This window comes from Ostrinia furnacalis, unplaced genomic scaffold, assembly GCF_004193835.3.
Source record: "Ostrinia furnacalis isolate ACB-3 unplaced genomic scaffold, ASM419383v2 OfSCF7594, whole genome shotgun sequence".
NCBI lineage: Eukaryota > Metazoa > Arthropoda > Insecta > Lepidoptera > Crambidae > Ostrinia > Ostrinia furnacalis.
In genome coordinates, this window is record NW_021137833.1 from 146592 (window position 1) to 172256 (window position 25665).

General features: G+C 36.7%; 1 protein-coding gene across 9 annotated transcripts in view; it reads left to right on the plus strand.

Moving 5' to 3' along the window:
• dac (dachshund family transcription factor) overlaps positions 1-25665 on the plus strand; it is a 160778-nt gene that overhangs the window by 72373 nt on the left and 62740 nt on the right. For all 9 annotated transcript variants that reach the window (XM_028322106.1, XM_028322099.1, XM_028322101.1 and 6 more), the window contains 2 exons: positions 9354-9543; positions 11824-11883. In XM_028322106.1, coding sequence (XP_028177907.1) covers positions 9354-9543; positions 11824-11883 — 250 coding nt within the window. The remainder of the gene's footprint in view (positions 1-9353; positions 9544-11823; positions 11884-25665) is intronic.

The following is a 25665-nucleotide window of genomic DNA, read 5'->3' on the forward strand; positions in this document are numbered from 1 at the left end:
CGCTTCTCGATTCTGCGATACGATTGGTCGTTCAACAGCGTACGTCAGCTGTTTTGACCAATCGTATTGCAGAATCAGAAACGCGTCTGGATTGTAGACGTTAAAAGTTACCGTAATCGGGGTGCTGATTTACGTTTAAACAGTGTGTCTTGATAAAATGCACTTAATATGATTATGAAAAAAGGTTTTCGATGTTTTTGTTTTAAGATGAATTACAACATTAAGAAAGTGTAAAGGCATCGAAAACTGTGGATATTTGATAGAAAACAGATTTTAATTTGGCAGTTGACAGACGGATTTGGATATGGATTGATTACAGTAAACGGCCGTAGAAAACATTATGCAAAATTAGATAAGTAAGGTCCCACAGAAAGTCCCAGATATATCCTCAATATGGTCATACTACTTCAAAATGTCTTATAGAAACAAAAATTTTAAATTTGCTCAAAGTCAATGAAACTCAATGTAAAATCTTCTTTTTCTTGACATATGTAACATTTAATAATAAGTTTAAATACTGGTAAAACGTTTTAGGAAGTAATTACTGTGAAAATACAAAGAAATATGTTAACAATGATCCACTGTCAGAAATCACGAAATAAACACTTACGCGTGGAATTTTATATCACTTCCAGGACAACACGAACTACCGCAACCACGCACTATACAATTTTGCACCATTTCTTCAGACAAAACAATGATAAGGTCCCTTGAAAAATCTCAAACGAAATCAACTGCATAGTAAACAACCGCCATGATGGGCCGGATTCGGCCGATGTTGCCACATTACCGATACCTCAGAAATTGGGATTGTAATTCCCTGATTCGCCAACACATTAAGCCTAAATGGCCGACAATTTTGTGATTTTTTATTTAACTAGGTAATCTAAGTTTCCAATATTAATTATTTATTTATTTAACTTCTTATTTGGTTAGTGAATTGGCTATTTCTAAGAATTTACAAGGAGATTTAAATAAGAAGATAGCAATACTACAGTTCACACTAAAAAGAGAGGTAGGGCCACAGAGAGCGAGATAGATATAAGTAGGTATTTGACTCAAGTTTTGTTCCCAACTTTGCCCTCCATTTTTATCTGTAGCTTCATGAATGTAACAAACCTCCAGCTGCGCGTACGTCGAATGACAATCGCTTATTATCATCGATAAAAGAATGGATATCGATTATCAATTATCTACTGGGATATTGTTTTGTATAATCAGCTAATTGGATTAATGGTATAAAAGCTCGTTTGCATCGCAGGTCAAAAGTACTGGCGTTTTAGTAAATTACCATCATTGTCGTTAGATAGGTTTCTCAAAGTATTTCTGTAGCTCTTAGATACTTTTTTAATTTTTAGTCGTTGACTGTTTAGAGTCCAAAGTAGGTACAGTTTATTGATTATTCTTTTATACGTATAAGTTAATATTGTAAGCCCACACACTGTAAAAATGAAAGTACCACTAATTAACATGGTGTCTAAAAAAGCAGAACATAATACTAACATGACAGAAAAGCTGTTAACACAATAACATAAATAAAGTTCTTTTACCGTTACGTTATGTGTAACTGACATCGGACGGCAATTAAAATTGCAACAAATTGTTTCAGTCCTAGCTGCCGAAGAGGCCGAGCACATGTTGAGTGTCTACAATCATATTATTAGCAATAAGCATGATTGACTTTTTACCGAGCCTTCCCAGTGGGTAATAAACTTTCTTGCCTGTCTTAACATCAGTGGACTGTTTCCATACACGCATTAGCCTCTAAGTACTAATTCCCATCGTTTTGCATGGCGTGCGAGGCGACATTCAGTTTTAAATTAGTGTTTTGTTACCCATTTATAACAGAACTCACACCTTTGACGCATCAAGATCCATTCATTTGCTTTTTACCCCGAGAAATGCGGGTATTTCTATAACTAGCAATGCGCGTACGTCTCTGTCTGTTACATTCTTTACTTGTTAAATGGGTATGCAGTTAAACGCTTGACTTTATCTTTACATTGTAATTTAATTAAAGGGTGCGAACTACGTTGCATTCTTAATTAGTTAATTATAATAATTACGAGTATCTAATGACAAAAGTGGAGGTTTGTTTTGTTACAAATGGCTTGTTTTGTTTTAAATGTAATTCAGTGCACACAATTATAATTTTAAATAATCACTTTGACAGCTGAAGTAAATAAACAAAAGATAAATTGTGCAGTCATTTTTCTTTTCAAGCTCTCAGCAGCGCACGATTGTAGGTACTAGCGGTCATCATTGCCTATGCAAGATGTCAGCGAGTCGCACTGCGTGTGCACTTTTGATTTATCAGCCACTAGCTTTCCGCCCGCGGCTTCGCCCGCGTGGAATTTTGTCTGTCACAGAAAAACTTTATCGCGCGCGTCCCTGTTTCAAAAACCGGGATAAAAACTATCCTATGTTCTTTCCCGGGACTCAAACTATCTCTATGCCAAATTTCATCAAAATCGGTTGCGAGGTTTAAGCGGGAAAGCGTAACAGACAGACAGACAGACAGACAGACAGACAGACAGACAGACAGACAGAGTTACTTTCGCATTTATAATATTAGTTGGGATTTATCGACAGGTTGATTCGATACCGCTTGCGGCATCCTTACACTGAATCGAATTTTCGTTCGAGTCGACTTGAAGCAAAATTACAGGTTGCTTTTTTCCGTAACTTCGTTCGTTAGTTATCAAACTGACGACAAGTAATAACCCCTATTAACCCATCCAAGGAACAACATGTCGAGACCGCGATGATTAATTTGACAATTATTAAAAATGACAATTTATTCCCTACATTCAAAATGAGCGTTCATTAATATGCTACCGGTAATAGTTTTCAAACGTTGACATACAGCAGTTTTATGTTTTCGATTTTATTTTTATTTTTATCTCGAAACCGAACTTATTAACCGGTCATAAAACTTATTAGGTTAATTATAATTATGATTGTTTTCTATTTTTTGTCCTTTAACGTAATTTGATGTGATTAACATAAAAACTTATACGAGGCATTAGGTATCTCAATAAGTTCATGTACACATCTGCCTAGAAACGGACTGTTATCTCTATAAAAGGGGTAGTATTTATAATCAATAATTTCTCTATCTGGTTAAATGTATCATTTTTTATCGAGTTACACGTCTTTAATGTTGTACGTTATAAGTGTACCTATACTCTGAGTTTGAAAGGTAGCAGCTGCTCAAACCACTGACAGATAATCTCTCTTTTGTGCGATGTTATTAATAAAAATATGCTGTAATATAGTAACTTGGATAGTTAACTTAACAATGGAAACGCTTCTTTTATAATTTTACAGATGACTTGATTTTTATTGAACGCGTCCTAATCGGCGAATATGTGAATACCGCGCCATATCAATGTAGAGCCACGACTTTCTTAGTTTGTTGTAAGCCTTATGCTCTTGGTAACATGACTTAAAATGTTTCTTTTTTGTTGCTGCTATACAAATTTTCTGTCTGCTACATTTTATTCTTTAGTTTTAATGGAATTAATTAAAAAAACTTTTCTTCATGATTTCATTAAATCACTCCCTAAATCATCTTAAAGATCCGCTTGTGCAATAATAAGCCCCATACATTCTCCATATAACACGTCGTTATCCCGTTGTAGGTGTATTTATTCTGAACCGTATCCCGGTCATTTACGAGTAATTAAGTCTGACCCTCTTTCATTGAGGGAGAAGTTTTATTTGCCCGGAATAGGCCCGGATAACCGCTGAACTCGCGCCTGGTGTGTCGCTAAGATACGATAACTTAACCTTGATTAAGGGCTAGTTTTTTGATCCGTATTTAACTCAATGGTTAACCTTGCTTGCTTGATTTATCATCAAACTGCGTTTATTAAACAGTGGCACTACAAACAATTATTACAAAACACACCACATTGGCCTTTTGCCCGGTTTTTAACCGCTAGTTTATGCATTTTGTTTGTATAGAGCCATTATAGTAACACAATTTTACTATTAAGGTTAATTTCGTATTGGTCCTTGATTAAGTGCGAATTTCACTGTTGATCGCCGTTAATTTAGTGCTTTATAACCATCGCAGTTTTTTTCTGGTAATTACATCATAACGTAATCAATAAGGTGGACAAGCTTCATTTGACTTGAAAGTCTTTTACACGTGAAAGATTTAAGCTAATTATTATAATTAATTGCATCCTGTTTTATAGTTGCAACATTTTATTTTCTAAACACATATTTTTTAATCTTTTTGAAATCAGGAAAAGTCCAAGCCATTATCCAGGTTATGTGTGTCGAATTCATAACGTTACATTGTCTAGAAACACAGACTTAATGAGCTTCAAATAATTAACAGCAACGCAATTGCGTTAGTGCTATCAATATTGAAACTTGGTAATTGAAAACCAATTAACGAACACTTTTTTCTGTCGCACTAAATCAAGTCACGCACGCGTTACTTTGTTGACAAATTTACTTTTTTTGGAAATATATCAGGCGATGTTAAATTAATAGTAGCTTTAATGTTTAACACGGACATACGTTTTATGGGTCTTGGATCCCACGTCGACTATAACTCTCAAATTGTGTCCGTAAGTGAGGGCGGCGGATTAGCGTGAGCTACGGCAAATATTTTATTACAGTCCAAATCTCGAGCCCTCAACGTTTTATTGTTCATAAGGCTTGTCCGAGCCAAATGAAAGAGTTTATGGCGGAGACGTAAGTCTGCCGGTGTTGCCACTGCGGGGTTTCACACTAAATCCGGACTTAAGTTTGAGGTATTACATTTATTCGGTTTAGTGTTGAGATAGTAATTAAAGCTAAAGGTTGAAGTGTTATTTTAGGTTGAAGGGGCAGAATTTTAATGTAAACTTAGGACATTCATTTCTATATTTACAATTAAAAAAATGGTTTATTTTAAATTAACACAACAAATACAATTCGTAAAACAAAGAAACTAAGACAATACTTAGATATTTTTGAGTCGAGTTAGTAGATTGAACACGAAAAGCTGGCAACACCGATCCGTCTTGTTGACTCAAGTTATTGACCGTCCGCACTTTGCCGGCGATTGTGTATTACTGTTATTGGTTGTACTCGGCGCGTGACTTGTGTCGATGATTGTACCAGTTACGCCATAGACCCATAGACACTATTTTCGTTAGTGTTTGAAGAGCAGTAGGCAATCAGGGTAACTGCCGTCACAAAACGGACTGTGGGGTTTTGTCTATTGTTGTTGGATATCTGTGTCAAACATTGACAATGCTCTATCTTTTCAGTTTTGTTTATGAAAGTACTTGATTGCAAGATATACACTTACAAAAAAAAACCAATTGATTAATTTGGACCGTTATCACCCTAAAATCAACTATCACCTGTTCAGACAAAATGAACTAAGCGCCAAACCAGCCACGTCGCTGGCACTTAGCTCATTTCACGATATCCATTACCTTGTTTGTTTGTTCCAATTGGCACAACGGAGACTCCGTGTTGTTACAATGTAGAAAAATAAAGGTAATAAATTGTCTGTCAAAATATAATTATCAGTGGAGCCACGCCAACTGCCACTCTTAACATGTTTGAAGCGACAACTTTAAAAGCGATTTATGTTCAAAACTGTGGTCCGTTATTTTAGCCAATCGTATATGCCATTGGTATACTGACCGTACAATTATGTATTTATTGTAAACGCTACGATTGCCGGCTGGCTGTAATTTGCTTTTAATTCGCCCTCTTTCGTATCATTTTCGAAATTCTTCGTTTTGCCGGCCGTTGGAGATTTGTCGGATTTCGCACTGTACCTCTGTGGAGACATAAATCAAAGATTTTTTACTGATTTATATCTAGCTGCATAGTTCCTCTATTTATTTTAATGTTTTATTAAAGTTAAATTAATTATATTTTTTTTGCAATGTCAATGTTGATTGTTATTATTGACATTACGCGTTAGTTTTTGTTTTTAATATTAATGCAATTTATTATTTTTGGTGATAATGTATTTTTTTTATTTTACGTTTCCAAGCTAATGAGAGTTACAACTTGGAACTGTGTCAATAATTTAATTTAAAATCATCTTCATATTTTATCACTTTAGAAATGGATTTACTTCTATTTGATTTAAAAACCAATCGAATTGTGGTCCTCACTCATTTTATTTATCAACGCGTCTACTCCACTCATCGCTCTGTTCGTGGAGAGTGAATACTCGCAACTTTTATTGACTTGCAAACTTGAAGATATTTAAATGCTTAGTTAGAACATTTTTGTTGCGGATTCAATTTCAACAAATGTCGGCAGTTTTAGCATTCGATTGTGAGTTGTTGAGAAAAAAGTTAATTGACCAGTACCAACTTATTATATGTCAGTGAGTGTTACTGAAGTGTTCGTGAGAGACTGGGAGATACTCATTTTGATGGGGCGACAAGGAAAGATACAAAGTCAGTCACGGAGCTCGTTCTTCTCCTTTACAGCCAATCATTTATGCCTTGCTCGCTCGTCATTTTGTAATCCGTCCGTAATAAAACTCAATGGTTATTATGTCTGTGCCATTATCCCCGTAGGTACCTGCAAATGCACGTCCTTTGTTACAATTTACGATATCAACCATTTTACAATTAAGCGATGCTTCTGGCGTTTTCATATAAAAAATCAAAACAAATACCGAAACCATCAAACACCTTTTTTAATGTACCGGTCCTTTGCCGTTATGATTGCTTTTATCCCAACCTTCTTTAAACACATAAGTGATATAATTGGGGTCCCGATTCTATCGATTCTAATTCGAAATAATGGCCGTAATTTGGTACGATCATTTGCCGAGGACAGTCGATATTCGATCAATAAATCGATGAAAATCGTTATAATGGCTCTTCGAAATCGACGTTTCATTTCTTTAAATGCCTGATCAGTGGATTCCCCTAATAATAGTCATAATGTTAAACGATGAACATTCTTATCCGTTATGAGCCCACATTTTGTATTCCCCGTTTTAGGATTTTTTTTGTTAGCACTACAATTTTCTGGTTTTTGTGTGCAATTTTATTGACGGGAGGATTTTTATAAACACGAAAATTAGGTTCTGTTGATGATGATTTGGCTTTTATAAGTGTGATAGTTATAATTTTGAATTAATCGCGACCACTAGAACACTTTCTTGATTCCCTTCATACCTTTTTAACAACATCTAATACCTTGACCGCAGTCCTAATCTGAAAGAGATGGGGCATTATCTGTTGCGCTTGTAAGAAGGAGAAAGGTAGCGAGGGTTGTTTCAACCGCAGGTTATTACGAGATTTAACACGTATTTAGTTAATTAGTAAGTGCGGTTGGCCGGTGTGGCCGAAGGGTTCCGTTTTACGTGCAGGGATTTGTAAATATGCTTTTCGGTTTAGTGACCTAATTGTGGTTTTTGAGCCCTTTATAAATATTCCCATTTTGGTAGTTGACCCCAAATGTCTTGAGTATTGACCTTTCTTTCCTTAGTTATTATTTCAATAATCTTTTCTCTTTCAAATAACTGGTGTGTTATTTTCAGTGTAACTTCATGATACTAACTAAAATAACGGACGTAAATCATACAACCAATAACAAAGGTATGCGTAATTGTTTAGGGAACTAGCGTGCAAAAAGGTAGTTCAATAATTTCACACTCAGCTACGTGACTTACTGCTAACACCAATCCCTTCTGGGTTTTATGGACTACATTCGGATTAGGGATAATTTACAACCGTGTCCGACAGTGCTATGGAACTATTACATAAAACCGAATCGCAATCGCCATGAAATAGATAGCGATTATGAGACCGATAGAGACTATTCGAAGTCGATATATATTTCAAAATAAAAAATAATTGTTAAAAAAAAGCATTTGTGTCAAAAAAAGAAAGAGGTGGAAGAAAAAATCTAACTTTATAAGATTAATAATAACTTTCTTTTAAAGTCACTTTTTTATAATAGACAAAAGAAATTGCCAGAAACAAAAGAAAGTCGTTCGAACGTTAAATGTCATAGAGATTGCAATTGATAAAATTAACCAATAGTAGAGCAACTCAAGTCCGAACAAAATAGTTGGGCAACACAACTATTTTGAATAATTAATTATAATAAATACGAGTTTGAAATGTGTATGGCTGAGGAGATAACGGGGCGGTTAGCTGTGTAAATACACCCTGGCAATTAATTCAGGGTCCATTGGTCATAATGTTTGTTTGCTCAGTTCGTGGTACCGAATGTTGGGGTAAACAGTTTTTACGCGGTTATAGCTTAGGCGTATTCAGATTTAAAAACAACAAATATAACTTTTGTTTTATTTTTAGTTATAAATCAATAGAACTTAGCTTACCTTTTTGAAAGTTGCAACCCAGATCGCCTAAATCGAGTCTATAATAATAATTACTTAGTAGGTACTATTTGTTATTAAAATTCTTCAAAACTATACTCATACTCGTACCTAACTAATTATGATTCCAAATTTTCTGGAATCGATCAATTTATTCATCGAAATGCTTTTCGTGTGTAAACAGGATCAAACGAGGCGTGCTTGCGACCGACGACACATGCATTCTCGGCGATAATTAAAATTTCCCATCAAACACCGCTCATACCTGCCCCTAATCGCGGAACAAAGCAACACATAATATTTAATATTCAGCAATCCCGAACTCCTCTGTAAAACGCTGCCACAATGGAAAAGGGTACTCCTTTAACGGTCCAACCGTTAATTCGTGTTTAATTCGACACCTTGTTAATTGTTTCGCCGGTCCGTTTGGTGACCTCACCGGGCGGGGCCCACCCGGCACCTCGGCCCCCCGTGGGGGCCATTTTAAGAATATTTGCCCAACACCCCTCCATGTTTACTTGGGTTGTTTGTGGTACCCAGAAAACAATAGTCTCGAAATTCATTGCTCATTTTATTATTGTTTATACACCGTTTTACGGGCGATTCGATTATTGGAACGTGTAATTAAATGATAATACTGGGCATTAATTGGATTTTACCTGAACGCCACTCTTGAGTGCTCGATATTTATCGAAGATTTTGGAAATTCAAATTAGAAATGGAGTTCCTGTTTTGAATTTCATTATTTGTCTCACAAAATCTGTATCGGAAATCCTATTAGTTCGAAAATAACTTCGCTTTTACATCAATAAATAGAAAATTACGTAGAATGTGACGTATTTTCTTTAAATGTACTTAGAGGACATTTTCCGGTACTATTTTCTCTATGAATTTTTATTTTAATGAACCGATAAATTCTTTTAGATCTTGAAAACGGCAATATTCCAGATTGTCTTACGCTGCATTATTAAAACCGCTGGCCATGTATAAATTATCAGCTAAAGGTCAATTTCTATTCCAGAAATGGCTCGCATGGAGAAGTCGCCGCTGTTAGCCAACGGGTACAATGCTCCCCCGACCCACCTGGGGCCCATGGGCTTCATGCACCAGCACGCGCTGATGTCCCCCGGCATGCCCCACCCGGGGGTCCCCCGGCCCGACGGCTCCATCATCAAGGGGCAGCCTATGCATAATATGGAGGCTCTGGCGAGGTAAGATGTAATTATTACATAGGTCAATACGACAATGTTCTTTAAGACTGAGTTTAGTTCTGTGCCACTATGGGTCTTTGTTCAATGAGGGGTACTGTGGCCAATACTGTTTGATTGTTCATTGGCCATAAAAATGGGTACTGCTGTCAATTTGATGCTAATGCATAATTAGATACCTAGTTAGAGAGAGGTTGTTGGTTTGGCAAGCGTGAAATCCAAAGCGATTGTTTTCTTCAGGCCTGTAACTTGCACTTGTACTTGAGAAAACATTAATGAGAAATAGACTAATACCTATTATGATAATAAATTATGAATCTATGATCGCGATTTTCCGATTCAAGCATGTTTTCAGGAGGTTGCAAATTATATAACTGTGACAGACCAAATGACATAAGTATTTACGTTTTATTCTATAGATAGAAAATATCATATAACCAAAACCTTTTTTCAAGCATTCCAATTCAAATTCTTTTCAAGTCAAGTTATTACATAACTACTTACTGGCTTATGAATGAATATTTATGATCCTGAATGGCAGGATTCAGTTTACACTGACAGAGGAAGTTTTTGGCAACGTTATTATTACAAATTAGCGATCAACGGACTAATCAAATGATGTTAATAGCGGATTTCTAACGCTGAAAGCCTCTAATTTGTCTATTCGTTTTCCAGTTAGTTAACCCCGCGTGTGAGTACATAATTTAATCCGTGATCAGTGACCATGGAAAGGAAATTGCTTATAAGTAACTAATGTAATAATCTTTATCAAAACAATGCGATCTAATTCACCATCACGATAACCCGGCGGCATATATTTTTTATATCTCTTGTATGTTTTTTAAAGGAAAGTCAATGTATTAAGAATATTCAAAAGCATTTCTTTTACTTTGATTACAAAATTAAATAATATTTCATAATTATACATACCTTGTTAGCAATGAATTTTATTATGAAAGACAAAAAAGTTACAAAATTATAAAAACAGAAATAGATTTATGTAACGGTTTACTTGTTAAAATTTTACTAGAAATAACTTGTATTATAATTACTGTTGTAAGACGAAAATATTTTAATCTGAAGTTTATAATTTCTGTAAGATTTCTTCTTCTATAAACATAATGTCAGCAATCTTACACATCTAAGGCTGAGTTGCACCACCTAACTTTGACCGTAACTATGACGATAACTGGTGTTTTTTGTATGGAGTTTGACAAATTTTGACGGTTGTCAAAGTTAAAGTAAGATGGTGCAACCCTAAGTTTATTTTTAAGCAAACTACAAAAAATATTAAATTGTCGTCAATAATTCGGTAACAGCAATACCATTTTGAAAATACAGGGGAGAGCTATCTAAAGAAACTTTTAACCCATTTCAATTATATTGATCATCTGCTAACACGTGGCTAATTAGCAAGTTACACAACACTAGTTTAATTTATGCCGATGACGTCACCCTACTTCACCAAAAGAAACCCCCAAGCAGGTCACAAGTTGAGCAGGTTAAACGTCTGCCACGTAATCCTGTTAGAAAAGTACAAACACTGAGTGCCCCCACTTCCGTCCGAAGACCCACAATGCTCACTTCACTTACCTACTGTCTTACTGTCACTTTACTAATATCCACGTAGATAATATCGATATAGCTTTTGCTACACGATATGCTTTATCGATTATGACGTAAAGTCGTGCCAGCCATGTGGAGTTGCTTCGAAACATTTAGGCCTCCTTAACGTTCCGACGTGAGTCTAATTTTAGAAATCAGACGGTAATAAGTCTTAATTAATGTAGAGACACAAAATGTCACAGAATATAAAAACAAAGCCGCTCAAAATAATTAAAAATGAGTTTCTACCCGTCCACAGATCTCGAAGGAAAGTTTAATGAAAAACAAAGAGCTAAAGTAATCGAGAAACAATTTCAACGATCACGCATGAGTTGTTACAGCACAAATATAAGTGATTGTTTTTAAAACATAATTAATTTCTTCGACCCCTCGCTCAACCTAACGGAACATTTAATATTGAGTGCTCATAATTATTCCTTTACCATTTAAACCCTTTTTAATTTGAGAACTTTCTGTTCAAATACTTCACAACAATTATTGTTTGTTGCAGTTCTTTTGTCTTTGGGATCGATGTTCAAAGTGAATAGACTTATCAAAAGTGTATAAGTATCACGAATAGGCTTGTTTTCTTTTCTTGGTTATTCTGTTTATTTAGTTCACACATCCATTTTCTGTACCCTTTCTTTATTTCATTCATTTTATTTTCTTTGTCTGCAGATCTGGTATTTGGGAGAATTGTAGAGCAGCGTACGAGGACATCGTAAAGCATCTCGAAAGGTAAGAGGCTGACTTACCTAGCACAGAGATAATCAGCGAAAAGATCTAATTGGTCAGATAAAATTAAGATAGTAGATAGTAACATGAAAATAATAATTGACAAACAGCTTCATCATTTGATTTTCGTGTCTACTTAATGTTTGTTTTCCTTAATTTCTTAATGTTGATATTTTTTCCCATCTCTCATTATCTTTAGGTACCTACTTTGATTTGTATTTTTCGTAAATGTTTTTTTTTATTATCTGACAATTAAGTCCCTTTAGAACTTTTTTCTTCATATAAAACGACGATTTCGTAAGTACTACCTTATTAAGATTAACAATTTTGTTTAGTTCGTTAGACACTCGTAAACTGGGATAAAAAGAAAAAGGTGCATACGAATGTAAATTGGACATAATCCGAATGGTTCATTACGGGAATTAAAAAATCGGTTTAATTTAAACGGACGCGGGGCCCAGATATCACCGGAGGGGCTGAAATTAGAGGAGACAATTAGATCCTGGATCGGGTGTATTTTTAACAAATGACTGCGCGGCTTGCGGGTGCGAACGATTCATCAAACTCATTCAGGGGCTAATCTGGACGCGAGGAAAAAGTGGCTCTCATGTAAATTGGACCGATTCAAGGGCCAATGGGGGAAAGCGCTTTTCTTTCCTTGTTTAATGGATGGTGATTGATCGGCGGTACGGTTCGAACGATACGCGGTTTTGATTTCGTTTTGAAGTGTATAAGATTTAATGTATCGAGCTGCGCTGGCTCATTAGGAACGGATACCGCTTGAGTTTGACAGCGATCAGTTACGTTGATCGGTAACTTTTCGTTACACAAAAGTCGTTTTAAAAGGAAATGTTTATCTTTGTAATTCAAAATTAATGCTTTTAAAAATTACAAGAGTATGACGCATTAATTCGATCGACAACAATATCACGTTCCAAAAAAGTAAACAAAGCTCCTAAAGCTTTAATCCTATAATTTCGCAGGTTACACAGATACAGAAATGCCCTAAACCCTATTAAGTCGGACATCAGAAAATAAAATACTCGTAGAATAAAGGTCCGGGGAGTGTGGGGTAGAATTACAGTCGGACGGCGAGGCATGTACCGATGTGTCACTGTCAGCCGGCGATCGCTCGCTGCGCCGGATTAGACTCGTTTTTAAAGAAATTACCCCGTAATACCCGAATCCTGCCGCTTTGCCGTAAGCGGCACAGAGCCCTGACGGAACTAATTATCAAATTAGCGTAATTCTACACAACATTCTTACAAATACGTTTTTAAAAAACGCAAAATTACTTCTTCAACAAGATAAATAACAGTGCATCACGCAAATCAAAGAAATATAGGTACACACGTATTTTTTGCAACGACTGCTGAAGTCATTTACAACAATGTATTTGACAATTATACGAATGGCAGCACTTAACTTTTGTTCAATAATTTGTTAACGTTAATTTGAAGTGATTATCAAAAATATCGTGTCTATTTTTCATTGTGAAGTCCACTAAACGTAGAGTTAAATGTTATGTTTGCTTGAACTGTGGAACTAATGATCCGATTTTTTAAATCTGTAATTTAGAGTAGGTAAGTTAGACTAAGTTTACCAAAACTACATAAGGTAAGTATCCTAATGATGTACGATTAGGTATTGCCTTTTTAAACGTGAGCAATAAGAGTTCATAACCGTAAAAGTAGAGTTTAAGCGAGCGGTATTGAGTCACATTAAAACTTGTCATCAGAATTTGGTTTCCATTTTGGTGGTTAATCCTCATGAAAATCTTGTTATTTAAACATAATAATCTTTTAGAAGTTACAATATTCTCAAATTATGCGAATTTTTTTTCCGAAGTAGCAAAATTTTTGCATCTTGAACAAAACTACGATTGGGCCAACTGAAATGACGTGAATGTAGACAAACATCGCTGTATTGTTTTGTTTCGCAACAGTCGTGATCTCCAGATTAATAGTGGCAGGTAACCGAGTTAAATCATATTAATTGTCCTTGTCTGAGTGGTTCCTTGCTCTGCATTATCTTGCTTCGTTAACGCATGCGCCCGACCGGTCTCAATGCTAAGTCCAATTAATTGACGGGATTATCACTGATTTAATATAATTTGTACTGTTTGTTTGTTTTCTCTCGCACTCTCTGCTGTTTCACTTATAATGTACTTTAAAGGGATGATCTTGCTTAATTGTATTGGTTAAATCTGTAATGGTTTTGTGATTAATTTGGAATGACAAGAGTAAACATTATTAGAGAGACGGCTCTAGGATAAGAATATTATTATAGAGTTCTTGTGTTGGTTTGTGTGCTCTTATTAGGCATTCTGTTACATTATTTCATAGTTGATTTAGAGCTATTAATTAGTTTAAACATATAAGTCCTACTTAATTGTCAATCTGGAAATGTCTAGAAATGTTATGGCTTTATTTATTTGGAAGGTTAGGTCAAAACATTTCAAGTTAAAAAATAAGTTATAAAATCCACGCAATCTCATCTGTCTCATCTAAGATGGAAGAACCTTCAATTTTAAAAAAGGAAATACAAATAGGATCTAACACTAAAACAACAAGTCACAAATAACAACAACTGGAATGTTATGCAAAATATCTACCACCATTGAGTCAATTAAGTCTAAAAAACAGCCGTTCCAAACCCTCAGCGCCCTAACACCAATTCGCCGGCAGATAAATCGTCGAGATCAATGTATTCGTCCGGTTTAATTCCGTTTCGGATCGAATTAGCGCGATTAATCGCGAGCGACTAAGCCGGAGCGGCCCGGCACACATCGCTGTGACGGCGCCGTTTGTCATCCCTCCCAAAGATCGCCCTGCTGGCCATCGAGCGGATACTGGAGCTGACATAGTGCGTATTGTTACACAAACAGCCGATCCTTTTCAATAATTAATAATTTAGCCTTAAATTAGTACTAGTACTTACTCGTAATCCATGAGCTAGCAGATTACAGATATCTAGTGAAACTTATTTTAAGGACTTGTAAATACTGAGTAAGTGATCAGAGACTTGTCTCAGATCGTGCCTATTAGGAAAATTCAGTACGAGTATTCAGTTTCATTTCGGATCGAATTAGCGCGATTAATCGCGAGTCGGAGCGGCCCGGCACACATCGCTATGACGGCGCCGTTTGTCATCCCTCCCAAAGATAGCCCTGTTGGCCATCAAGCTGATACTGGATCCGACATAACGCACAATTTTACATAAAAATAATATGCAGTGAATTTCACCAATCAGTAATCTAGCTCCAATGTAGTTGTAGAGTTAGCATTATGAGCGAGCACAAATTTACAGATGGTGAATTGGTGATACCAATTACTATAAAATATCTCAATGAGTAGATAAATCGTTGTCAAAAGTAGTTCTCATCATACTACTGTAATAGGTATTTACTTTAATTTCGGATCGAATTATCGCGATTAATCGCAAGCCGGAGCGGCCCGGCACACATCGCTGTGACGGCGCCGTTTGTCATCCCTCGCTGCCAAAGATAGCCCTTCTGCTGGCTATCGAGTGAATACTGGAGACGGCATTGTCTATGCTTTGAAAAACAAATAATAGGCAGCTAATTCTTACACCAATCAGTAATCTAGCTCCAATGTAGAGCGAACACTACGAGCGGGCGCAAATGGTGAATTACAGTAGGTAATTTCATTTCCAAAAAATGTTCTAAATACCTACTTAACAAATAACAGTCACAGCACCGAACCAGCAGCTTCATAAAAGGAGGAGGTTCTTAATTCGAGTGTATGTTTTAAGCCCAATCAGCTCAAATTTCCGCAGGATTGGCTCGATTCTCAGTTTCCTTTTATACCCTTACTTTATATGGTTGGGCTCATAATATGTTGAACTCGATTTGAAACATCTTCGTTTGTATCTTCAAGTTAATTGAAAGAGAATTTGTAATTATTAAACCCCACAATACGTTTTATCGGCGAGTCTAGATGACACAGCGCCAAGAACCGCGACGGCAACATTTGCGTGATTGAATCCTCCACCATTAATTTCAGCGAAGATCAAACGGAGACCGAGGGTGATATTTATCAAGGATATTGCGAATTATTTTAATCAAATCAAATTCCCTTCGTTGTAAACAAATGCTTTTGATTAATGAGACGCGCGACAGAGCCGCGCAGCCGTTGCGATAAAACACCCGAGGAAAAGGCAAAATTAATGGTCATAAAATGAACTGTTGTATCCGAAAGATAAAGATGCTGAATGCTTTGAATCTTAAGTGATTTTTCTTTCCTATTTTGAGGGATGGCGCGAGGATCGCATCTGGTGACTGTGTACATTTGTTCTGAGAATTAGCAGGGAGCAATTTCAAATTCGCGCGATTAGTGCATAACTTCCGAGATGTTTAGATTGTCATCGCGCGGAATCATTAGTAATAACGAGTTTTGATTTTCAGCGGGCTAATATGCACAGGGCGCTTGGAGGGGGCGAGTCATCCTCCGGATGCCTCTGCGTTCGTCACCGATGCGGTGCTTCAGGAATTCCAGCCAGCTCTTTGTGTCGTTGCTTTTATAGGGACAACTATTCGGTTAGTTCTGTTGGCGAACCAAATTATGCAATTCATTGCTTTGATGTCGCCATCATTCTTCCTGAAACAGATTCCGATAATTTTGCTACATTTTCCTACTATTCAAATCAATAAACGAGGGTTTGCATTTTCAACCTTATGTTCTTCCTACCTCTTGCTCTATGTTAAATATGCTCCAAAGACGGTGGTATGAAAATTTAAACTGTTCGTGGCGTCGCATGGCGTCAAAGCAAGTTGCAGAGTCAGCCCGTATTAATCTAGATCTGGCGCCTGACAGCACAAGTCAAATTTCTCATCAAAAATAAGAATTAATGGGGAGCAGCATTAATCATCGCCGCAAACGGCACGGTGTCTGTATCCCATTATTTTGCGTTACTAATGATATGTAGGTACACGCCGATAAGGGATGTTTAGACGCGAATTTCCAGTCACCTCCCTCGATTGGAAAGGTTTAAGTGAAAACAGAGGTAAAGTTACACACAAAGGCCTCCCTATTTCTTTGCCGAGTAGGTATATTGCAACTGAGTAGATTATTGATCACCATTCTGTCAGCGGATTAGCATGTTATTTAAAATGTGTCATGGCAATGAAAAAATATGGGTCTAGCATTAACGGCGCTTTGTTTTGTCATAATAAATTCAGTTGTTAGGCAGAAATAGAGCCCCTGTCTAGAACAGATCTACAAGTTGCGGGCTGACATTAGAACAGCTGGTTATGCTAATTGCAATGTTGTTTTATGCGGCGGCGCGCGCCCCGCGCTCGGAATACATTCATTATGCTATCTTTCCGGAATGACGCAAGGGATTTTTAACAGTCATTGTTGTTTCGAGTTTTATTCTTTCCGGATTTTTTAAATAAAAATGTATTATAAGAACGTTATGTAGGCAGGGGCATAACAAGTGTTAATTGGAAATGTCATAAGGAGGCTTAATGAGCTGTGAAAATAGACTTAAAACGAGAACTAACGTAGACACCTACGGAGGTGTGGCGGGACCACTCACCCGCCGATCAATTAATTATGCGCCTTCACTCAATAATTTTTAATAAGTTTGTAGCACTAATCACTTCCTCTGCTAAAGGCGTGACCGTTCTATTTGTAGGCAACACTGTCATTGACAGAAGATGTCACTTTTGCGTTAATTATGCGGCAGCCTCATTTCTTCGCGCCCTATTAGTACGCATCAATCAATGTTGCCAATACCTATTTTTTACCCCGCGACTCGAGTGTTTTTTCCCTTGCTCCGTTTTTGTTTACGGAGATTTTTTAAGTGGGGAATAATTTGATGAGGTCCGCCACCCGACTGTGTTGGATGCGAGCGATGCTCATTTGTCATCGTCTTGTCATTTCTGCGTTTCTTTCGAACAGTTGAATTGCTAAAGTAATTATGTAAGTTTTTAGTCGATTTTTTCCATTTGACACTCTCGCACATCTTTTATATTGATCTACTGATTCTCAATTTATTATTGATCGAGCTATAAATAAAGGTGTCCGCGTGTAGTAATGATGACAAGGTTTTTGTTCCTTTACTTTGTCATTAACATTGTAATCGGTTAATGCTAATGATTTTATTTCGAGTTTCCATTTCTGTCCCTGTTTCATGAGCTATTATTATCATTAGTTAAGCCATCTGGCTCGGTTATTTCTTTATTTGTCTTTATAGAATATTAATGTTTACAATGACTCGATAAAGTAATGTTGATAGCTTTCCGTTTTACATCCATGTTTAACAAATGACAGTCGGCGCAAAAACTATGAATACGAAATAAACGTGTCATGGTAATTCCGACATCGATGGGGTAAATCAAATATGTGAATCCACAGATCAAAAGAATTCATTACAATGTGTAAATCAGGATTTGCATGTGCCGCATGAATATGCATCCCGAACGCCTGGGTTTGAACATCCTGTGCTGCGTTTGGACGCCGTGTTGTAAGTAATTAGTCTAACACTTTTTGAGACTGGTCTAGTCTTATTAATTTCTTCTTTTAGAGGTTTATATCGGATTTTTTCTAGGATTTACTCTATAGTGCTAAGCTAAGCTCTTTTATAACAATTCTATAGCCACTGCAGTTATATTTTTCGGCCATAATCGATTTGATATTCCTGATTGAAGACGTATTTAACACCTTTGCTGCGGCAGTAACTTTATAATACTTTCCATTCCTTCGGTACAAGGTCAATAAACCTGGTATTAAAACTTACATTGTGACGGCACAAGGCTTAAAGACCTTGTAATATTTAAGATATATTAATTTTATTTTTGGCTTCATGTTAATAGATATTGTGTTTTTTTTCTTTGAATATTAATAATAATGCATTTATTGACATCCACCTGAAGGCGTTCCTGAATAACTTGTTTAGTATAAAAATTATAGCTATATTCAAAATACAAGGCTTATGCACCCTGTGCCGCACTGAAGTAGGAAAGTCTGGTGGGTATTCTAGGGATGTGAAATACAAATATCGATAGTTTTAATTAAGTTTTAATAAAAAAATTAAAAAGTTACAAACATAGATGTTTTAATAATTTAGTCTAAATATTTTACAAATAAGACATACGTGCACAAATACTTAAATAAGCTATATTTAAAGAAAACATATTATTTAATAACATTTAGTTACAACTTCAAATGTTTGTCACGAAAAACTATTTAAATTAGCAATAAATCGTGTAGCAAATTAAAATATAATCAATTGGCAGTTTTGATTTTGTTTGTTTCTCTTGACGCCATGTCGACATGTGCGTTTCTTACGAATGCGAGGCAACACTGGCTGCACGAAGCTAGCGTGGGGTGCGGTACCAGGTGCGCAGGGTACAAGGTGCTTCGACCTGGTTTCGCATTGTGAAGACATTTTATTACTTCCGTGCGGTACCAGGTCTAAAAACCTGGTATTAAGGTAGGTACATCATTGGATTCTATTTTAAAAATACATCATAGATATATATTCATCAATTTCCTACACCGGACCCAATTGAAGTTATGCCTTTCGCACGACAAGGAAGATAATAATTTTCTTAGCCGCACGGTAAGCGAGACGTACACAAGGTCTATAGACCTGGTTTCGCACTCAACGTGTTAAACAATAGTAAGTACTAAAGTATAACAAGTGTTAATTACAGGCATAAAAAATCCAAGTGGTTTTCCGCAAGTATAACAAACACTCCTGTTCTTTAGCACATAGTTACTTGATGCTCTTCGAAAAAGTGTTAACCTTGAAAGTCGATTTTAAAATAATCAAAATTAAATTGAACGAAAAAAGACCTTATTAATTTGCATTATACTTACATGACACATAAACGTATTGTGTACCTAATAAGTAGTTTAATTTGATGCAAGTGAACTGGGCAGTGTGAACAGACTCCTTCATGAAGCAATGCTGACTGGACATCAAACCGGACACTTGCCATTCCGTTCGCTTCCTGACCTTTTCCCGTTTTGTTATGCAAATCCCAGCTCCCAGGGGAATTACACAACGCGAATAAAAAGTATTCAACTGTTTACCCGCTGACTTCGCGTCGAGTGTGAGTTCGCATAAATCGCGAACGCGCTCCTCCCATGCAAACATTCGTCGGCGGATATTTTTTTCAAATGTGCACTTTTTACTTTAATTTGCTAAATATAAAGTGTCCGGGTGACTCATTTGTGATATGCTGTGGGTGTGACGAGCGAAATACTGTGTCAAAGATACGCGCCAAAATCAAAAGCGACGTTCGCGTTGTGCCTTTTATGATGTGTTTGGTTTGATCTAAAGCACACCATTTCATGCTTCCAAAATTACATTAGTAAGTACTTAAATGTGTCATGGCGTAGTTAATTTCATACAGTATTTTATGCCCTAGTGTTCACTTTTCGCAGCTGAAGTGGGAGATTACGCACAATAACTATATCTGGCAACAACGAAAATGTTCGCGAGACAAGATGTCGACGTCACGATTATCTATTTATAATATGCTCTAGGACAGACGGTATGGCATAGGGAAGTAACTTTTGTCACCTTTTTTTTTTAAATAAAAGATCATATTTAAAAAAAATGTGACAAAAGTTACTTCCCTATGCCATACCGTCTGTCCTAGAGCATATTATAATGTTATGCCTCGCAAAAGGTGCTATTGGATTACTCCAGTTGCAAGACGGTGTGCTATTTTTTTTTTGGATATAAGTTGGATTACATTCTATTTGTTGAATTCTTTTAGGTGATTTACAACTTTTGTCACCTTAGTAGTTATCATTTTGTAAATTGGAGTCCAATTACATACTCGTATTTTCATTGTTTCACAACACAACTGTGCAACAACGGCCATAACAAAAGTCGCTTTCGCAACTGCTGTCAGTAGATTGATACTTCTATGATAAATAATACGTAATTGAATACAAGCAAGGGTCATCAAACGAAGTCAGCCATCGGATGGCTAAATAACCGCTCAACCCTACGCCGCCACAAATCAAATGTTTTGATAGCGCGGTATTAACGAGACAATTTGATTGCGGACATATACACGGCAAATTGCTCCTAAATTATATTTTCTGTTTACCTTCTGCCAAACCCCCGTGCCGATGTGTGACGAATGTGTGCTCGCAGCAGATGCCAGTTTGTTGCTCTTGCGTTAATTATTTCGATTTGTTTATTCGTTTATCGATGGTTTGTGAAAAGCTTTTTATCCGCTGTTTCATAATTGACGAGATCGTGCATTTTGGTTTGACAGAATGGGAAGCGTTTTACAATTTTGCGGACATTATTAACGCGTTAAAATAGCCAATGACACGAATTTGTTCGACAAAAAGAAAGTTAAACGTCTAATCGGTTAGGAGTTAGACATTTTTACGACGCGAAAAGGTGTTTTCATATTTTGACATGTTGCAGTAGCCGTTATCTCTCAAATCTGTCTAAGTTTCACCAGAGCGTTTAAATTGATTATCGCCTATGCACGTGTTAATTTTTAATTACAAGCTTGCCCAATTTACTAAGACAAACTATTAGGCTTGTTTCGCTCCCACGTTTTAGAAGCGTTCAGTTTTGCTAGAGAAAGCTGTACAGATTTTTATCATTTTGACTGATATAGTCAAAAACTTTAAGATTTTAATAATTGTAAATATTTCAATATGGAATAAACATAGTGCTCGAAGAAGACGTTTCCGCTCCATTCATTACTAAGACAATAGTTATCTTTCGAACTTGTTAGTTTTATCAATGAAGTGGACAAAACTATGATCGATGCGCCATAGCGTCCAACTCTGGTCCGAGATAAATCGACACCGATACCGCGTTTGTCTGACCGATACTATCGTTAAAGCGACAGACGTTTATATCTAGAGATAATATTTAATACCTATATTCATTATAATGAATAATGGTAAATAGTTCCTGATTGAATGCCTAAGCAAAATATTTCTCGTCTATTTCGAACGTCGCGACCAAAGATTGAATGATATGTAACCAGGTCCGAATTTATAAAAATCTAAATTATCATCACAGAAAATAAAAGGCCTACGTCGATAGACCATTATCGTCTCGTTCAGAACATGTTGCGGTCAACGCGAGCGATCAATTCGATCACAATCATTACTCGTGCGCTCGCGCAGCGCCCGCTCAGCCGCTGCAGACGATGCGCTGACTCACCCGTCTACTCGAGACTACTAGCTCCAGCTGCTGAAGCAAGCTCAAGCCGCTGCAAGTCAGGGTAAGGTTTGTCACGTCACATTATCCAAGGAATTGAATTGGAAGTGTGCCTATAGATGTGAATTTTCTGCGGTCGCCCCATATATGCGTGTGCGTTGAAGCCATATTTATGCAATCAGTGGTCACTGAATGGTTCGGCTAGGATTACAACACTTTAAATCTCGCGGGACGCGTAATGGCAAATAAATCTTTGGTGACAAAAAACAGGCTAATATAATGGGCCAATTCGAATCGCATTTCCGTAATAATCGTGCAATGAAAGTCAACGTTATCAGAACGCATTCCCATTACAGTTAATGGTTATGTCCCTAAAAAGTCGGGGTCTACGAATCGCAGAAGCAATTTTGCATAATTATCCGCAGCTCTGCTCCCGCGCGGGACAGCGCGCGCTAAATCCTAATAAGATCGCGGACCCGATCGGAATCTCGTTACGCGCTGTAATCTGCTGCGAACAAATACGATATTATTTCGTTAGATTTTTGTTGTGTTATTCACAAGTTTTGCTTCTGTTTGTTTCTTGTTAAAAAGCAATCTCCAAACATGTTTTTTATGACCATTAATCATTTTAAGAGTGGCTTGTATAAATTATTTTACAACAATAGATTAGTTCCGTATCAATAAAACTTAATTTTATGTCATAATTAGTGTACAAATGTCAGAAAATTAAGTTGGGTTCTGTTTTGTGCGATATAAATGCCCACGAACGAGCGTTCACACTCAGCGCCGCTCCAGTGAGCTTAAATCTCCGCACGTACTTACTTACAGCGCCGCAATGAGCTCTAAAGCTCCGTAGACATATTTTATTTCCCTCCAAACGCATTTTATATTTCATTTCACGTTTCATAAGCTAAATTTGCATGGGCCTCCTCGCGGTTGGCAGTAATGCCCCGGTCGCTTAGTGCACTTTTATTATGGTATTAAGTGATGTAATTTTTTTCATATTATATTATTCAAATTTAAATAACTGTCTCCGGTTTCCCCTGGCAAGGTCCCACTGTCTTCGCCATTTCTTTTTGTCGCCCTCGAATTTGCTTATTTTGGTTAGACATTTCCGCGCGGGAACATCGCGGTCGGTAGAATCGTTTTGCCTGCAGCGAAATTTTATTGCAAAAAGTACCTTTAGTTATAAATACATTAACACAACAATACCTATTTACTTCACAAGAAATAATGGCAATACAAAAACGCTTCGCTAAATGAATGGTTTTAAAAGGTCAAGTGGTGTAATGGACTAACTTATTGCATCCTTTGGTGTCGAGTGCGCATTTAAAAGTAAACTTCCAATTGATTTTTTAATTACCTATATTTCGTATCAGATAGCAGTTTTTATTGCTTTTACGAGAATATTTCTCTGCTTTTCACCTACATTTTATATAGCTATAAAATTAAATGCGACTCTATTGGTTCCCTAACCTAAAATTGGTGAAGTTAGGAGCCGCAATTTTTACAAATGACATCGTGACGTTTATGTGGAGGAGGGTGCCTCCGACAAGTCATCATGTTACTTCTTTCCTATTATTTCTGCTTTCCGCTATCTTTGTTTAGATTTCGATGTTTTAACGTATTGGGCTATTTGGGAAATTTTGAGATGTCGTTGAATAGCCATTAGGCTAATTATGGTATTCAAATTACATTTTAATATAAAAATACTGTTTTAAATTGTTCGTTACCAGGAGTCGTAAGTTCTTTGTTTAACATATTATAAGATATTAGAAACATTCCACCATTTCAATGACTGCTTAACTTTATCACTGTGTATGCCGTAATGAAGTAGGTATTATCGGAATAGATATGTCACCTTTTTTCCGCCAATGTTGTCTTTAGATTATTTCAAAGGCATAACGCAGCGTTATCTCCATATGCTCAAACTTGAGTCATAACAACCACCCCTCTGCTACTTGTATTTTCTTTATAATTTATTCCGTTCTCCCCTACGCATTGGCCGCTGATATTTTTTATTCGATTAGTAAACCCCTAAGGTGTTTTTAGCCTTTTTTCGCTCGATTTTCTTCGAAGCTTTGTTGACTGCTCAGGGGGTTACAATGCTCATTTCTTTTGGATGAACAAGTCTGTTTACCATTGAAATTGTAATTTATATGACTTCGCTATTTTTCTCGCGAAACTTTTGTATCGTTTATCTCAATTCAATTTTCTTATAACCTACCTGTCTTCTATCATGTGGGTTGTAAGAACTAAGTTCAAAACGTAATATCAGACTTAGACGGAGTTGCATAACTTTATCCGTAAGTGTAACTTTAATCTGTGTTTTTGTATGGAGTTTGAAAGACATTTGTCGTTTGTTATGGTAAAGTAAGATAGTGCAAATGGTGGTATTATGAGCCAATCGAACCGACTGTGTCTATGATATTTGAATTTGGAACATTTTAATTCAATTGTTTAATGCCCATTTTCACCTTAAATCCTAAATTTTTACCCCTAGTGACCCCTAAGAAAACAAAGTTCCTGTTGTGTTACCATAGGGGTCACTTAAAAATTAGGAATTGATAATGAAAACGGGCCTATCTCTTTCATTCACAATTCGCAACAAATTACAAACCGATCGAGCCAATTGTTTCGGGAATCAAATTTGAATTCTTGGCAAAACCAATAGACCAATGACCCTGTATCCTCAAACCGCGATACTTACACACTCGATTTGTGTTGGGGAGGCGGGGGAGGAAACTTTTTGATGGATCGGACGGAGTTTGTTTTGCATGTGAGTGATATGTCTGAAATAATAAATGTTGAGGCGTCGACGCTTCCCGACTCCCTCCGAGGAGGGTGGGCTAAAACGATTTTTGATTTGGGTGTCAAGCAAATGTTTTACGCAGTGACGCTCAGACAGGATTTGATTTTCTTAATCGATTCCCGGGAATGCAAATTCGATGTTGGCTGTGTTTCGGATTAATTGAAGTTGTTACAATGGAAATAGATGTTCATCAATTCAGTGAATAAACGTTTGATTCAGTTAATTGTCAATTGTAGAGTTAAATAAAGTTTTGTACGCACTTACCTTTTTTTTTTTTTTTAATAATTGGCTACATAGTAATGACTCTCAAAACCGTAACTATTCGTTTCATTAGCTACATACATAAATCAGTGTAGGTATCTGAAATTAGTTGTCAACTGATTCTGAAACACAAAAGCTGCTCCCCACTCCTACATTTCCCTACAACCGCTAGATTTAAAGCCAAATGATGCGAAAATTGGTTTATTGGTAATAAGTATTTACTCCACATAATTTCTAATACAACGCTATCTGCTTACGTAAATAGACGGCACGGAAAGCTTTGTTTGATACTTACGTTAATCAGATTATGCATACAAGAACAGTTCAGTACGGTCGATGGGTCGGTATTAGGTTATGTGAACGGTGGCGTATTAACTAATCAGCGTGCTGGCTTCGGTGGTAGATTGCAACGCATTGTCCGCGCGCGTGGCCCCGGAATATCTGTTTAGGCCAGTGGCCACTCCGTAATGGCAATGGTCAGTGTTAATATCCCCCTCATCCTCTATAGCGTATCGTTACGTTTTCGTGGACAGTGA